Source organism: Muscardinus avellanarius (genome assembly GCF_963383645.1).
Source record: "Muscardinus avellanarius genome assembly, chromosome: 9".
Lineage (NCBI taxonomy): Eukaryota > Metazoa > Chordata > Mammalia > Rodentia > Gliridae > Muscardinus > Muscardinus avellanarius.
In genome coordinates, this window is record NC_137795.1 from 14,459,903 (window position 1) to 14,477,699 (window position 17,797).

Consider the following 17,797-nt stretch of genomic DNA (forward strand, 5'->3'; position numbering starts at 1 on the left):
CCACATGGTATTGGAAATTCCCAAAGAACAGAATGAGGCATTAAAAACAAAAGAGAATTTTCAAAAATAATCAAAACTATATTTGAAGGTCATACAATTTTTTTCTTTAAAAATGTTTGAAGGATATACTGGCTAGTATTACAACTAATAAATGAATTTACTATTATGTCTACATTTATATAAAATTTACACATCTTATTGTATGTGAATTGCTTTTTATTAAAGTTGACTTAAAATGATATAAAGCCTATTTCAGATCCTTACATTACCACCTTATAAGATACATGTGAGTTTATTTCTGACAGTGCAGATATGTTTATTATTATGCTGATATGGCATTTGGTACAATTTTAATGGTCGCAGACACGGAAAGAAACAGCAGTGAGTCTTCACAAATAACAGTGATATTGTGTTAAGTAGAGGCCAGCATCTTTACGGGAAGCCCCGCTAATGAAGCACTGGAGTAGTTTAAATAGAGGAAAATGTTGGAGAATCCAGCCCCACCAGACATGAATCCTTTTACAGCACTGAGCCCAGAAGAACCAGAGTAACTAGAAGCAGGTCCTCCCCAGCAATGAGCAGCCATGGGGATTCAGAAAGAATCCCTCTCCTTCCTCCTCCAGCGACTGTGCCTGGCTTTAATTTCACTGGCCTTGTAGTTTATTTTACATCTGGTCTGTAAATTTACTTTTATAATTGTCTAAGAGCTATAAACATAAGGACCCGTAGTATGTTTTATGTTTGCATATATTTAAGTAACATTAGAATAAAAAGGATTTAAGTCAACATTGGGAGGTCTGTGCGAATATTTTCTCCTTTAAAGGAGATCAATACATTATTCAGGGATGGAAAATGCTGAGTATTTCTAAATGGTGTTGTAATTGGAAAAGACCCAAAAATCTTGATTGGATGCTTGGGCTGGCAGGACACACACACACACACACACACACACACACACAGCATAGAGTTGGCAATGGCATCTCTGCACAATTCAAGACCAGTTCTATCTCCGAGAGCAAAGAGGCAGATTTATTTTCTGGGGTGGCATGAAAGGAATTCTTGTGCAGGAGAAGCAGTGGCTTCCTTTCCAGGCACGGGATCCCTTTTCAGCACAACGCAGAGAGGCCTAAAAACCACTACAGTCTAATCATAATGCTGAGATTCTGACACTGGCAGATATATTTGGGGGGCCACAACTTGAATTATGGTATCACTGAATTCAAATAATAAACTTAACAAAATCATTGATTTGTCAAGGCTTTTGAAAAAGTGACCAAAAACTCCAAATTTTCTTGGGAAAGAAAAAAATGGAGAAGATATACATGGGATCTAACTACTGAAAAGAACACCAGGCTTGTTTTTGCGTGGGAGAACCTCACATAATATCATCAGGGCTTGATTAGCCTTTCCTGGCTACCATTTTCTTCTGTTTGTCTCCATTTCATGTAGAAGCTATCACTGGTGGTGCCCCTAAGGGGTCAAGTCTTAATTTTACAAAATTCAGGTCTAGTGGGAAGACAAAAAAAAATTATTTTCAGAGGGTTCAGGCCAAAGTTCTAGTCCTGAACTTGTCATCAAATCAAAAGCTTTTTCCCCTCTGCCTGAGGCGCTTAGTGAATTTCTAATAAGAGCGCAAAAAGGTGTCACAAGAAGTCCCAACATTTCTGAGCAATCCGCTTATGGCACTTCCTAGACCAATAAAGTCTAATCGACCTTTGTTTCCTTGTAATTGTTTCCAAAACCCTCTTACCCATCAACACCGCTGTGATTGATGATGTACATACGCGATGGGTGGCTTTACGCTATGTTAAAAAAAAAAAAAAATGGGTCCCTGGAAACTTCCTTCCAAGGAGCAAGCTTTTGCGACTGATTTTGGAAGGATATCTCTGTGTCATCCATTTGCTTATCTGAACAGATGCTGCTGAGTTTTGGAATCATCGCAGAAGGAATGAGTCCCGAAGGTGCATTGCAATCAGCAGCCTGGACCGCAGGTCAGCCCAGGGAACAGTAACTCTCAACCCCAGACATCTATCAAAAGGGTAAGCAGCAGTGGGCTGTTCCTCTGTCACTGGTACCTTGCTCCAGAGCAGTGCTTTAATTAGTGGCTCCCTTAGCAGCCAGGCAGGCTCTGTGTACATCCATAAAGAGTCATCTGAGCCCCCCGGTGGCTTCTCCCACTCATTAAGTTGAGTTAAAGCTCAACCTTCTGCCTCAACCACCAAAGTCCTGTTGACCCTGATTTCAGGTAGAAGTGCCTTTACTCCCCGTAACCTGGAGAGAGGGGAAGATTTCACAGTGCCTTCTTTCCTGGCCTGAGTCCAGAATTCAAGGTGAATGTGGCTGTGTCAGAGGTGTGAACTATATAAAAGCACCTCATATTTATTTGCCCCAGGCCTTGGACCATCAGCGGGGTGTAGCCAAGAGCCCTCTGAAGTTGCTCTGGCCCCATGGAAGACACCACACCCAGAGCTCAAGTTCCCTGAGTGCACCCCTCCGGCCGCAGCCCTAATGGAAGTTCCACTACACCTCCCCAAAGCCAAGGTGCAGGGTGCCAGCGCCCTGCCCCCGTAACACTAGCTCACCTCTGGATCCCCAGGCAGCTCTGCCTGATAAGAAGATGCTGGAGGTTGGGGCTCTTGTTCTCTACCTGATTTCCAATCCCATAAGGCCTTTTCTGTCTCTCAGCCCCTTTAGTTCAGGCAGAATGCGGAGCATTCACTCAAATTAATGAGTGGAACTTCATTCTATATTTCTTTTACCCCATCTCTTTCCGCCTCAAGATGCAAACACCTGCCTCCCCCTCTGGGTTCCAGCAGGTAATTTTGGCACATCCCTTGGAGGAGTAGATCTAAGAGTCCTCCAGTCTCTTCTACTTCACCTGGAAGTGGGTCCAGAGCACTTTGGGAAGTCCTATCCATTTGGAAAATCTGTCTTTTTCCTTGTAAAGACAAGAAGACGAAGACCAGGTAACACTGGGTGATTTGTACAACCTTGTACACCCAACCCCTGGTAGAGACTGGATGAGACACAAACTTCCTCAGAGTTCTTTCTTCTGCTGTCTCTCACTCTGAAAAAGAGTTGGCAGAATCCTGAAAGACAAATGGGAGAGAGCAAGTGGGGGGAGGAAGGAAAGGAAGGAAGGAGAGGAAAAACAGAGAAGGGAAGTGGATTGTGACTTGGTGGCACTAGCGATTAGCACATTATAAATTACCCTAGGGCCGGCCAAGTCCTCTGGATTTTGAGCTACTCGGCTAACCAGCTGTATGAGTACTGCTACTATTCACTAAAGACAGAAATCCTTCTGTAATTTTCCACTTCATCTCATCTGTCCTATCACACCATTTTTGAGAATATTGGATGGGGAAAAAAAATCAGTTTGGCCAGGAATGATGGCACTCTCTTAATCCTAGTATTTGGGAGGCTGAGACAGGAGGATTGCGGTTTGCAGACAGCCTCAGCTACTTAGTGAGGCCCTTTGCAACTCAGTGAGACCCTGTTTCACAATAAAGAATAAGCCGGGCATGGTGGTGATGGCACATGCTTGTAATCCCTGCGCTTGGGAGGCGGAGACAGGAGGATCGCTCAGATTTGAAGCCAGCTGTGCTGGCTTAAGAGACCCTGTTTCCAAATAAAAACAGTATAAAAATAGGTCTGGAAGTGTAGCCCGGAGGTAGAAGGGCTTCCAGGACCCCAGTACCACCAAAAAGAGAGAGAGAGAGAGAGAGAGAGAGAGAGAGAGAGAGAGAGAGAGAGAGAGAAAACAAAACAAAATAAAGAATAAAAAATAGGCCTGTGGGTGTTTCTCAGAGGTAGAATGTACCTGGGTTCCATCCTCAGTACTGACAAAAAAAAAAAAAAAGCATTCTGGACACATGGTATAATAATTTATCTTTAGTTTTGTCAGCTCTCTTCTTGCAAACCTGAGAGCTCATATTTATGACTCTCCACTGTAACCAGAGGGGCTCTGAATCAAAGGGACCTGTGTTTGAGGTGGACCCAAGAGAGACCTCATTATTCCCTCAGTCAGACCCCAACAGATTTTTTAATTAGTATTTTTTTATTCACGTAGTTACAGATTCTTATTCACGACCACTTTGGGGGCCACCCCATTGCTATCATGTACTGTTGGTAAAACAAATACATGGGATATTTAAGAACTGAAACCAAATTAGCTGATAAATAAGACAAAGAAGAAAAACTGCCCTGATTCTCTAAAAATGGTTAATGACATCACAAGACCACCCAGTGAAGACCACAGCCACATTCCATTATCACTGCGCCCTCGGCCCCGCTTTTAATGGGCGCACCAAGGAATCTGTGACTAGGGCATCATAAGGCCATGGGGGCCTAATGAAGGACCCCTAGGACAAGAGCCAGGGAGCACCAGCAGGTGGTGGCTGAGCCACTAGTGCCCAGGAAAGGCAGCCCACCTCTTGTCTTGGGGTGAGACCAAGAAAAGTGGGCCAAGCAAAGGCAGGGAACTCAGATCATCCAGGACGCAGAAGCCGCCCCATCCCCCATCAGTTTGGGTTTGGGGACAAAGAAAAAGCACCCCACCCTGGGTTTCCAGGCCTCCCCTTTCCTGCGGACAGCTGATCTGAGCACTATCAAGAGGTGAGGAGACTAATTTGTTCCAAATCATCCCCTCTATAGAGAGCCTCACCTTGTAGGGAAAATTTGTATTGACCACTTTGCATTTCCAGGGGTTCTACAGTGACAGTGATGAGTAGCCATGAGAAATGAGCTAATACACACACACACACACACACACACACACACACACACACACGTTGTTGTTGGGACATTTTACCTCTGAGCTACACGCCCAGCCCTATTTTTATTCTTTTATTTTGAAACAGGGCCTCACTAAGTGGCTGAGGTTGGCCTCGAATTCACCATCCTCCTAACCTCCCAAACACTGGGATTCCAAGTGCGCGTCACCGTGCTTGGCTAGAAATGGGCAACTCAGTAAGACCCTGTTTCAAAAAGGGCTTTTTAAAATAAACATTTCATCTCAGAGACTAATGCAAATGGGCACCATTGACCTTTTTTCCTTTATCCAAAGAAAGGAGCAAATTCTCTGATCTAGAAGAGAGTAAACAAGTTGGACCACACGGGATTGCCCTGAATGGTTCCGCGTTGTTAACAAACTAATAAAAAATGTCTCTGGCTGTGGTAGAAGAGAGTTTCCTGTAGTGAGCTGCCTGGATTTTGTAAATCTCCTACTATTATTCCAAGTCTACACTTCTGGGTTCTGAATGCAGAGGTAAAAACACCTCCATCAATCTAAGCTAGGAGGGCTTTTTTTTTTCTTTCTTTCTTTCTTTCTTTCTTTCTTTCTTTCTTTCTCTCTCTCTCTCCCGGATTTCAAACCGAACAGTTTGCTTTCTGTGTTTCACCAGTGGCAAAACCAGGCCTTCCACCGAGAGGAGAGCCAGCGGGGGCCAATTAGGGAGGAAGAAATAGAGGATAAAGGAAGAAAACGCCGAGATGACAGGTCCAGCGGAGAGCCCGGGAGTGGCAGGCAGGACCCTGACAGCCCACAGGTGGGCTGGGCAGCGCCTGGGCCGCGGGCCGGCGGGGCGGGGCGGCGAGGGCCGCTGCGGCGGGGGAGGCGGCGCCAGCTCGGTGCCAGCCTGCGCACCGCTGCCCGCTGGACGCTCCGGGCCGCTCTGCCTCCGCGCCCGCCAGACCTCCCGGCTGCGGGATCCGAGCGAGCCGGTCCGCGGAGCCCAGGTGGCCCCGGGGCTCCCGCCAGCCGGATGTGAGCGGAGGAGGGCGGCGCGGGCGCTGAGCGCACTTGGGGACCCGCCGCCGCGCTGCGGGGCGAGCCAGCCCTGGCCGGCGCCCCAGCCGGGTGCACGCGCCGGGCGGTGCGCGCAGGAGGGACTGCGCTCCCCGCGGTCCGCCCCGCGCGGGTCCCCGCCGGCCGGAGGATGGGCGCGGGCGCCCGGGGGCCGCGCCCGCCGCTGCTGGCCCGGCACTCGCCGCGAGCCCGCCGTCCGGCCCGCGTCCTGCGCTCATGTATGTAGGCTGGCGCCGGTGCGCGGGGTGAGGGTGCATGCCGAGTCCGCGCCGCGGGCGCACGGGCGCCGCCCAGGTGCCGGGGAGGGGGGGGGCTCGGCCTCCCGCACCCCAAGTTTGCAAAAATGGGAGATTGGCCCTGGACTGGGGTCGGCTGGACCTGGGCTGGGGATGAGCGGAGGGCAGGCAGGGCAGGAGCCCGACCCGGAGCTCTGCGGGGGAGGGGAGGGGGCGCAGCGGAGCTCGCCCAGTGGGTGGGCTTTGGGGGATCCGGGCGGAGGGGTTGGATTGCCTTTGCCCCGCGGTGCTGAGCTCCTTCGGGCGGCAGAAACTTTGCAATCCGGAAAGACTGGCGGGCCTGCCTTGCGCGAGCCAGGGTGCCCCACTGTACATCCTAGAGTCCTCCCCCCCACCACCGCCCACCTTATCGCCCCGTCGCCAGGACCCCTCCTGGGTAAATGCAATCCCAAGACCGAGCGGGATCCGCTCCTGGCACCTCTCCGAGTTGCCCAGATCCGGCCAGGCGCGGGTCCCGTGGCGGCGCCCAGCCTCCGGCATCCCGGACCCCACTGTCCTCGAGGGCCAGGGCCGCCCCTCTGCGCAGCAGGGGTTGGAGAAGGAGGGGGCATTGGCTCCCCGGACAGGACGCATTTAAAGAAGTTACGAGCGAGTCACGGGGTCTAAGGAGAAACCCGGTTAGCCGCTCCTCCTTCTCCGCCCAGCACAAAGCCCCGGGGCGAAGGATTCCCCTTTCATGCTCCAGCACTTTCGCTCTCCTCTCGCACTCCACCGCAGAATTTTCCATTTAATAACCCTGGGGAAATGCGGCCAGGACCCAGGGAGGGACGGCCACAGCCGCGGGGGCGGATTTATGTAGCTTCTGTGGGGGCTTTCCTGGGGGGCGCGGCCGACTCCCGGCATCCCCCCTCTCCGCAAGCTGCCGCGGACCCTCCCCAACACTCCTCGCCACTGCAGGAGACCCCGCTGGCCGGCGCGCGGCTCGGACTTCGCTTCCAGCGTCCGCCCTCCACCTTTCCTGATGTGTAAGAGCCCCGGCTGCGCCCCGGGGCTGGGCAGACGGCCCGGGTCCCCGGCTCCCGGCTCCGGCCCCTAGAGCGATGCCGGAGCCCGGGCGGGGCGGCCGCGGGCCCGGGGCTCAGGGGCGCTGCTCTTCTCTCCGCAGGGACGGCGGCTCCCGGCTGGCGGTGGCGCGCCCCCGGGCTGTGAATGCCCCTCGCCCCCCGGCCGCGCTCCCCGCCCGCCCGCCCGCCGGGACGCGGTAGGGGATGCCCAGTCCCGCGACGATGGCCCTCGGCGCGCTCTCCAGCTCCCTGCTGGTCGCCTGCTGCCTCATGGTGGCTCTGTGCAGCCCGGGCATCCCGCTGGAGAAGCTGGCCCAGGCGCCCGAGCAGCCGGGCCACGAGAAGCGCGAACACGCGTCTCGGGACGGCCCGGGCAGGGTGAGCGAGCTCGGGCGCTCCGCGAGGGACGAGGGCAGCAGCGGCCGAGACTGGAGGGGCCGGAGCGGCCGCGGGCTCGCCGGGCGGGAGGCGTGGAGCCGGCAGAAGCAGGCGTGGGCTGCCCAGAGCGGGGGCGCCAAGGCCGGGGACCTGCAGGTGCGGGCCCGCGGGGACACCCCGCAGGGGCAGCCCCCGGCCGCCGCCGCGCAGGACTCCATCAGCCCCGAGCTCGAGCCCACGCCGGAGCTGCCCGAGGAGTACGCGTACCCGGACTACCGCGGGAAGGGCTGCGTGGACGAGAGCGGCTTCGTGTACGCCATCGGGGAGAAGTTCGCGCCGGGGCCCTCGGCCTGCCCCTGCCTGTGCACCGAGGAGGGGCCGCTGTGCGCGCAGCCCGAGTGCCCGCGCCTGCACCCGCGCTGCATCCACGTCGACACCAGCCAGTGCTGCCCGCAGTGCAAAGAGAGGAAGAACTACTGCGAGTTCCGGGGCAAGACCTACCAGACCCTGGAGGAGTTCGTGGTAAGCTCGGCAGACGCCCACCGGGCGACTCTGCGGTTCTCAGGGAGGGGTTGAAACAGCCTTGGTTCTGCGGGGTCCCCCCACTATGGGAAGAGATGCTTTGGGGTCCTCAGAGGTGGAGAGCACCCACTCTCACAGAGAGCCCCTTTAACACGACCTCCATTCGCAGGGCACACAGTGGCCAACCCCTACTGATTCATTTGGCATTTGCTCTAGCAGGGCGCCATTAGAATAAGGCCCTGGGCACAGAGGGAGCGGCTCCAACAGTTATTGGCTGTGTTTTCAACGTGTATTTATTGCTCCTAATTTAGAAGTGTTGCTGCTGAAATGCACAACCTGTTTTCAAACACAGGATAATTTACCATGCCACTTGGGATGTATCCTTCAGCTAATAGCTAATTAAGAGAGGCCGCTCATATAAATAAGCCACTCCCAGAGATACCTGTTCAGGGTATCATGCACGCACATATCCTAAAAATTAAAAGAAGAAAGCATTGGCTGGTTAGAGGGGAAAGGCATACTGGGTGGCAAAACCTGTATGCTTAACAGTGTCTCATTTTAAGGAATAGTACTCATCTTTTCCTAATCCCTCTATGCTGGGTTCTAGGCTCTGCTGTTCCCGTGCAATCGTTTAGTTAAGCATCCTGCCAGGCTAGGAGGCATGTGATCTACTTACCTCTCATCTCCATTTTGTGAAGATGAGGAAACTGAGACCCACAATATTTAAATAACTTGCTGAAGGCAAGGAAGTTATTAGAATGCAGATTCTGTGTGGAACTATACAGTTCTACCTCATGGCTTCTTAACCCTTACTCTCCACTTGAACCAAAAGCCCAGCCCCGCTGGGGCACAGATGTAGAAAGGAGCTGTCCAGAGTGGAGCTGGCTACCCAGAGACCCTCCTCTAGGGGCCTCTGCCAGAACGCTCAGATGTTCGTCCTTTTCAAACTCCCCAAGGTGGAGTCGATCCTTGCTTGGCCTCGCTGAACCTAGGATTTGATATATCAGATACATTTTCCCAACCTGTAGAAGGCATCTCAGAGCCTGCAGCCCCTAAAGCAGAGCTTGGAAGGCAGGTAGGGAGGAATCATTCTGGAACCCCTGTGAGACCTCTGATTCCAGGGCCCAAGATGTGAAGGCTGAATTAGTGAGCATTAATGAATACCCAGCAATATATTGCCTGGGTTTTGTGAAACGTCAAGTCAGAAAGGACAAATCTATGGAGACAGTGCTCCATTCCTAAAACAAGGCGTATTGTCTCCTCTGGCTTCCTTTGCTCTGTTCTGTGGGACTAGGATCGAACTAAGGCTCACAGGCAGGATAAAGGTCCAGGCACACATTGTTTACACAGTCCTTGGCTTCAGCCTTTTGGAGAAAGATGACTCTGATAAGATCTCCTAAGAAGCAGGCCCAGGTGGTTCATTACTGAATCCGGAACTCTCAGCTCAAGTGTGTCCTGTCTGTGGGGAATTCTGGCAGGTAATTCCAGTGGCTTTGGGTACCACGAGACAATGCAGCAGGCAAGGGGACCCTGGGTACTAAGGAGCCCAGAAGAGGAGCTGTCCATCTTCTTAGGTGTTTTGGGTTCATAAAATAGTCAAATTCTTAGAAGGTCAAAGAGAGGCAGTTTGTTGTTATTATTGTTGCTAATAACATTTGTTTGTTTGCATTGTTTAGACTTGCAGTCCTTCCTTAGAGTGATCCCAGGAAGTTAGCTGAAGAGTTATTACTACTTTGATCTAAAGAGCCCCAGTACTTCACAGAGAAACTATCCATCTGCCTGAGACCATATCCATTCTGCCAGAGGATAGAATTGATACTTCTGCTTATAAAACTCATTATGAAGTTCTACAAGCCCTGAAGCTGCCTTCAAGCTAGGGGTGGACAGAGGAGCAGGGAACATGCCTCGTAGTTGATTTCTGTTTCCAAAAAGCGTAGTCAATAGATCGGATGTGTTTTCAAACTGTGGGTATGGGAGATGGCTTTGACAAAAGAGCTTTTGGAAAGATGACAATCTTTCAAAACTAGTAAGGCTGTGTGGAGTAGTTAACGCATCTTCTCTCTTCAAATGTCATTTCCTTCAACTTTCATTACTGGATGCTAGGAGTCACACATACTGAACGGCGCAAAGTTACTACGCGTTTTTAATTGTATGCTTTCTCCTATAAATGTAAATTACACCAAGAATTCAGTAGTGTTAAGTGTGTTCATTTCTGTTAGTAGCAGGCAAGCTGCTAGGCACTTCCCTAACGTAGTATGGCTTTGTGTAACTCATGCAGGTAGTAGCTCTGCTTTGGTTTCCTGCTGGGTACAAAGGAACACCCCATACTTGGGTGCCTGGTGTGGAGAGGATGAATGCAGACCCTACAGGGTCAGCCAGGAGCCCATAGCGTCTGTGGGTCGCTGTAATGGGGATTTGTTATGATGCTGAGGCCAAACCACAGCAATAGATAGCATGCCTGCTCTGGGTATTGTAGATTTTGGAGAAAGAAATTGTAGTGAGTAGTTTTCACAGCACAAAGTATATGGAAAATTAAAAAGGAGATCATTTTCCATGGGAAGGGCTTTGCGCTTCTGTGAAGAAAGTATAATTCAAATGGAGGTGGTGGCACAATAAGGGCACGCTTCCAGCAGTGTTTACCTTAGCAAAGAAGGAAGGGAGAGGGAGATGGTATCTGGCTTCCTTTCTCAGGGTTGCAGAGCCCAGCAACTATCTCTTCTCTGCTTCCTGAGAGAGGAAATTACTACTGAGGGAGGCTGGCTCCGCCTCCCGGGTGTCAGAAGGGAGCAGCGGATAAAACTCCAGAGTTCCCCTTGCTAGTGATGCGCAGGGCATTCAGATGGCTTGGCTTCCTGTGCTTCTATGTCTGTGGACACCTGTTTTCTTGACACCTTCTCTGCCCAGCTCCCTGCAGACTCCAAAGCCCTGCTTCCCCTTCTCTCTGGATTTGTAACACATCAGAACTCCTGTCATTACACTCAGTTTGATTTTGACCACAAGTCAGTACAAGACTTTGCTGACTCGGCAAAATACCACTGAACTGCTAGTTATCAGGAGAGGCAGCCAAGCATGGTGGCAAATGCTTGTAATCACACTACTTGAGAGGCTGAGACAGGGGGACTGCGGGTTCAAGGACAGCCTCAGAAAATAGTGAGACTCTCATTAATCTAGTGAGACTGTTTCAAAATTTAAAAATAGCCGGACGTGGTAGCGCACGCTTGTAATCCCCGCGCTTGGGAGGCGGAGACAGGAGGATCACGCAGGTTTGAAGCCAGCCTCAGCTGGCTTAAGAGACCTTGTTTCCAAATAAAAAAATATAAAATAGGTCTGGGAGTGTAGCCCGGAGGTAGGAGAGTTTCCAGGAACCCCAGTACCACTAAAAAAGAAAGAAAAAAAAATTAAAAAATAAAATAGGGCTCAGGGTATAGCTCAAAGGTAGAATGCACCTGGGTTTAATCTCTAGTATAATAATAATAATAATAATAATAATAATAATATGCTTACAATTTGAGAGATAGTTGGAACTTGATTTTTTAGTCAAAAATAAAAATAAAAATGTAGTTAGTAATAAGTTTTTTTTTCTATTGCCCTTTAAGTTATACCAAGTGTCTTCTTGTTCTTCAGCTTATGCCAACAGATACCCAACTTTGAGCAAAGAAGCTTGCCTATTGGTACACACACACACACGCACACACACACACATACACACACACACACATTTTATACGTACATATATATTTACAAATGACTATTTCTTCTTCTTAGGGTATATTAGTCTGCTAGGAATTCCATAAAAGCATATGGAAACCTAGGTGACTTAAGTGTCAGCAATTTATCACCTCACAGACATAGAGGCTGAGATCAAGGAATGTGTGAGGACGGTTCTGAGAACCTTCTCCTTGACTGATAGGAGTAAGTGGTTACTTTCTCTTTGTCTCTACCTATTCTTCCCTCTGGAAATGTCTATGTTAGAGGTACTCTTCTTCATTTTTTATTTTTTATTTTTATTCCATTTTGCATTTCTGGGGTGAAAACTAGGGCCCTGCACATGCTAGGCAAGCCCTCTACCTCTGAGTTACCCCCTCAACTCCAAATTTCTTCTTCTTACAAGGACACTGGTCATATGATCATGACCTCATTTTAATGTAATTATTTCTTTTTTGACCCTGTCTCCATGTACATACAGTCTCACTCTGAGATATTGGGACTTCAACATATAAATTTGGAGAAGGCCCATTTTAGCCCATAATATAGGGAGTTGGTGACCAGAGTGGGCGTGGTAGAAATGGGCCCAGGGAGATTCAAGACACAAGATACGGTGGGGAAGGGAGCCTCAAGAAGCCAGGCTGGAGGAAAGAGCGTTTGTGGAGAGGGGGTAGAGCAAGCAGTTGCAAACTGAGTGCCTTAGTGTTACTGACTGACCCATCCCGCACATTCTGATTCTGTTCCTGTTCCTGTTTGAGCTCCCCCCGAGGAGGGTGTTTTACTTCTGTGAACGGATCATCATCGTATCACAGATAACTAAAAGGTGACTTGGGGGTAGTGGGAAGGAGGGGTTGTTGAACAATTTAATGGATTACCATCCATCAGAGAAGCAAACTAAATTTGAAATTATCTATTAAAAAGTAATTCTGTTTTGGCCGGGCGTGGTGGCGCATGCTTGTAATCCCCGCGCTTGGGAGGCAGAGACCGGAGGATCGCGCAGGTTCGAAGCCAGCCGCGCGTGCTGGCTTAGGAGACCCTGTTTCCAAATAAAAATGTAAAAATAGGTCTGGGAGTGTAGCCCGGAGGTAGAAGGGCTTCCAGGAACCCCAGTACCACCAAAAAAAAAAAAAAAAGTAATTCTGTTTTTATCAACAGAATGAATTATTCCTGTTATGGGAATTCTGGCCCCCTGGGGGACTCCAGGTGAAAGTAGAAACCTAGACCTTTGTTTCAGTGTTGTATAGAACCTAATGGAATGTCTGTGGCTCTCTGAAACTCAGGACCCCAAGGCTTCATACATCTTTGCTTTGGGCAGGAGTGATGTTTGTTCAGAGTGTCAACACTGGCCACCACAGACAGCTCTGACTGGGAATCCTATGCATTTTCACAGGAAAGGAGAAAATGAATGATACAGTGCATGAAGCTTGCAGTTGAGAGAGAGACAGCTCAAGGAGCTCCGTGGTGACTTGATCTTGGACCACTTCCTTGGCCAGGCGCTCTCCCGGGACACACATTCTGACTCACCATGAATACCATCCCAGAGTCTCACATTTAGGCTTTTATCAATGAAAAAAAGTTTCTTACATGAAATTTGGAACCCACACCTTCATCTAAATAGATCTCTGTTACATCTTTGAGGGTGTGCCAGTCAAGAAAAAGATGCCGCTCACCACAGTCTTTCAGTCCAACAGCATTTATATTCTTGTGGCTGGTGTCACTTAACCGAAAACAATGCTGTTATCATCACCATCATAAATTAAAATGAAGCAATCTGTGTGCAGCCTTCACTTGTATCTACAAGTCAGCCGAGCACAGGCAGGATGCTGCCTCTCCCTTTGATTTTAAGATTGTGCAATTTCTGAACTTATTTTCTGCCTTTCAACCTAAAGCGATTTATTTAACCAGTAACAGTTTTGATTGCTTTTTCATTTAAAATGGAAGAGCCCATGCAGGCTCTTTGGACTTTTCAAGTGTGTCCATAACTCAGGTAGGGGTAAACACAATCTTCAGAACTCGTATTTCCCTTCCCCTGGAACATTTGGTGTGTTCCTGGCAACATTTGGCATGTAAGTGTGATGGAGTTAAACTCAGAAAAGGTTAATATTTTATAATGGGTAGGGGGCAGAGGGAACCAATATTTACTCTGCATTTTATGCATCCTCTTGTTTTTCTTTGGTAATTTATGCAGCAGATTGAAGAGTTGGTGAGCTTCCCTTTAATAAAACTAAAGTTCAAGAAAGTTAAATGACTCAGTCCTGGTAATAGAGCTAGCCTGCTGGACTCTGAAAATTAATCACTTCCAACTGTTTCAGAGTGTCTTCCTGACCAGATGCTGACAGAGAAAGATTTTGTAAGTGGCAGAGAGAATGACATTTAATTTCAGGTACTTGAAAAAAGGAATAATTGACACCTCACAGGCTTGGCGTTTCTGGCCCATATTTGTGTCCAAAACACAATCAATCTATTTGGCCAAACATTTATTAATGTGGATTTATGTCCTATTTGACTCTAGCGCCCTGGAATAAAATAAATGTCTATGCTCTTCAAAGTATGTGTTGAGTTGTTGGGAGAATAAAAGCATTTTGTCCTGGGCATTCCTCACAGCAAAGAAGAGGATTCCAACAGCTGTGCAGAGAATATCGGATGTAGAGAGGTGGACCTCAGAGGTGACCAGACCCACTGGGGAGCAGGTGTCCTGGCTGGCCAGTGTTGACCACCAAGAGATTTGACTATTTAAATAGGCACACTCATTCTTGTGACAACAGATGATCTCCAAAGAGCAGCCACGTGCCAGGGCGGAGCATAGCTGTACCTTGAGGGCATTGGCTCCCCTGCTGACCACGGCCCACCTGGTGGGCATGCGACTCTTCTCTGCTTCTGGTTCTATAGACAGAGGACTTGAAGTTCCACCTTAGAGAACTGATGCCTGGTTCAAAATCATATTGCCAGCTGGTATCGCAAGGAGGTGTAGGATCCCCAGGCTCCATGCTATCAAGTGCTGTGCTCTCAGGGACCAAGAGTGAGTGTTGGCGTCCTGGAGGAGGACAGAGGCATATCGTCTAGAGACATTCGTGTAAAACTGTGCCCTGGGTCCTATTTCAGAGGCTTCTTGTTCTTAGTGTCCTCTGGTGGTATAAAGTAGGTGATGCTCTGCCTGTCCCTCACATAAGACAAAGATGAGATTAGTGAGAGCAGTTTCACCCTATGAAGCTCTGAATACATAGGGTTGAAGGCTGCACCTGTTGCTGGTGTGATATGCGCTTGCTGGAGGTGGCTGTGGCATGGTCCGGGGGCTCTAGAGGGACCATCTGGAGAGTCTCTCTTCATCAGAGCCTGGATTTATGTGTTTATGATTTTCCATTAAGCGCTTCCTACTCAGATAATTTCTCCAAATCTGATAAGTTCCAATAGAAAGATCATTTTAAAATTTGTTTATCGAAGATATTTTGACTATTGTGTGCCCAGCACCAAGTTAGATCCTGGAGAGACCAAAAGAAGCAAACAGGTCCCTCTAGTTTGCAGGCTGGGACGCTGTGGTGTGTGATGTATCCTGAGGGCTCTGTAAGAGCATGTGGCTGGGCTCACCCTCCTGTTTATTATTGCGATCTATTATTACCAATGGATTAGTGTTTGTGCTGGCTTGTCTTTAAATGGCAGAGGAGTCCTGGAACAACGGTTCTAGCGAAAAGCGAGAGTTTATCTCAAATATGAGGATTGTGAGTTCAGATGAAGAAGTTGGCTTCTCCCCGAGGCCTGCGTGCCCTGCAGCCATCTTCATGGTTTTTCTGACCACGTAGCTGGAAATCCTGCTTGCTGCTCATCTGCTCTGAGGCTGAGTGCCTGCCAGCTGGATCTCGCTTCTCGTTCTATTTCTGTCGGGCACTGGGGTGCGGCCAGGACGTAGACTGCCTTTCGAATCTGCAGCAAAGGATGCTGTCAGGCATCTGCCGACGGCCCTGTGAGTGATCTCAGAGGCCCTAGGCCAATGGGGCAAGCACAAGAGATGAGAAATAAAGTTCTTTGTCCCTCTGCACACTTCCAGTTATGGCAGAACCGATATTTCTGTAAAGACGAGGAGACCATGTCTTTCCTTGGAATATGGAAGGCATCCTTTTTCAAAATCCATGGAACCCTGGATATTATGTAAAACACATCCGCATTAGTCAGCTTTCCGTTACTTTAACAAAATAGCTGAGACAGTCAACATATAAAAGAAAAGGGGTTGTTTTGGCTCACAGTGTTGGAGTTCCAGTCTACGGAAGACTAGACTTATTGTGAGCCAGTGCATCAAAGAAAGGAAGGACACATGGGAAAAATGAGAGGAAGGAGCCTGGACACCACAGTCCCTCAAGGGCAGGCCACCAGGAACCTGCGGACCTCCTCCTAGGCTCCACCTTCTACAAGAGCTACCATTTCCCAGGAGTACCACCCTGGGGACCAAACCCTTCACATAGACATTGTTAGGAGATCTTGAACATCCAAACTACTCAGCATGGCTTGACCAGCACAGGTGACTTGAGAAGGAAATGACCTGAGAAGAGAAATGCCTTCCCAGAAGCAGAAATTGTGATCCAAAGAGCAAAGGCTGCCTTGCGGGGATGGCTGTCTGGAAGCTGGTTCCCGGGGATGCGGCTTTGGTCCTCATGGAGTCAGGAATGGGCAGGTGATGAGCCCCGGGGCCCATGTAGAAAGTCAGATGAAGGTCTGTCTCATAAAGATAGGGTCTTTCAAAAAGGCTGTTCTGCAAGGGATATTGTAGGCAGTCTCCAGTGGTTTTGGTCTCTACTGTACATGCCTCCTGTGGGCATGGAGGCAAACTCATGCTTCCTGTGTGTCCTGAAAACTCCAAGCTGAATTTCACTTTTGAAAGGCAGCCACAGGTGGCTGATCTAAGAAAACCCATACAGGGAACCCCTTCCCACCTCCAACAAGGCTGCAAAACTTTTTTCACAAATAGTATTCCAGAGAATGGGACCTCAACATAAAAATGATAGGCAAGACGAAAGGGCCTGATATGCAAGAGTCAGCCCAGATAAAAGCAGTCAGGCCAGACCCAGATAGTAGGATGTAAAATGAACACATTTATATTAATATACAAATAGTTGAATAAATGCTTGTGTAAAGATCAGAAGTATATCACTAATACTAATCATCTTTGAAGAAGAATATAATAACACCTTGCATAAGTAATACAAACATGAGAGTTGATGTTCAGTGGGAGAGCTTAACAGAATTGGGCTAGGTACTGATGAGATAATTTAGTGATGCTGATAGATCTGCAGAAGGCAGCCAGTCTGAGACACAGACATATGGATGCAACATAGCCAAGGGGTGTTTCCATATGTGTAGGAGAGGGTGAGAAGACTTAACATATCCTTGATCAGAATTCTAACAGATAGTAGAGAGGAGCCTTCTAGAAGATGTTTTTAAACAATAACCACAGACACAGTGACACATGCTTGCAGTCCTAGCTACTCTCTACTCTAGGGACAGGAGGGTCACTTAAGCCCAGGAGTTCAAGACCAGTTTGGGCAACATAGACTCTGTCTCAAAAACAAATTTTTTTTCCAAAATCAAAACGTTCTACTAAAAATCTTCCAGATAAGACATTTGCAATGTGTGAAGACAATTTTGGTTGTGGTGTGCAAGATGTTAGTGACAGACACCCAAGGACCAGCCCATGGCAGAGGTGTAAGGTGCGGGACCCAGTGCAGACTGTGTGGTCTGAATGAGTGGACCAGGCAGTTGATGTGACTGTACCTTGAGGGCTATGATTTTTGTGACACCAAAATTTGTGTTGGAAACTTTAAACAAAACAAACTATTAAATAACTTTCCGTGGTCTTGGGAAAATAGTCTCAGGGTCCAGCTCCGCTTTAGGACAATCTTAACAAAAACTCCTCCTGCTACCCAGGGCTACTCACCTCAGACACCACCAAGAAGCAGTAGACCTTTCTATCATGAAGGTCAGAATCTTCCAAATGATCTTCCTTCCCGTTGGGCCCTCTTACCCTTTAGCCTTTGAGCATCTCAGAAATAGTCTCTCTCCGGCCATACCAGACCACACCATACATTCTCAATTGTGCC

General features: G+C 48.9%; 1 protein-coding gene across 1 annotated transcript in view; it reads left to right on the plus strand.

The window, feature by feature from the left end:
* Positions 1-7,310: 7,310 nt before the first annotated feature.
* Positions 7,311-17,797, plus strand: part of VWC2 (von Willebrand factor C domain containing 2) — a gene marked incomplete at both ends in the record, with an annotated part of 93,354 nt that continues 82,867 nt past the window's right edge. The window contains one exon of the mRNA XM_080701536.1: positions 7,311-8,006. Coding sequence (XP_080557662.1) covers positions 7,311-8,006 — 696 coding nt within the window. The remainder of the gene's footprint in view (positions 8,007-17,797) is intronic.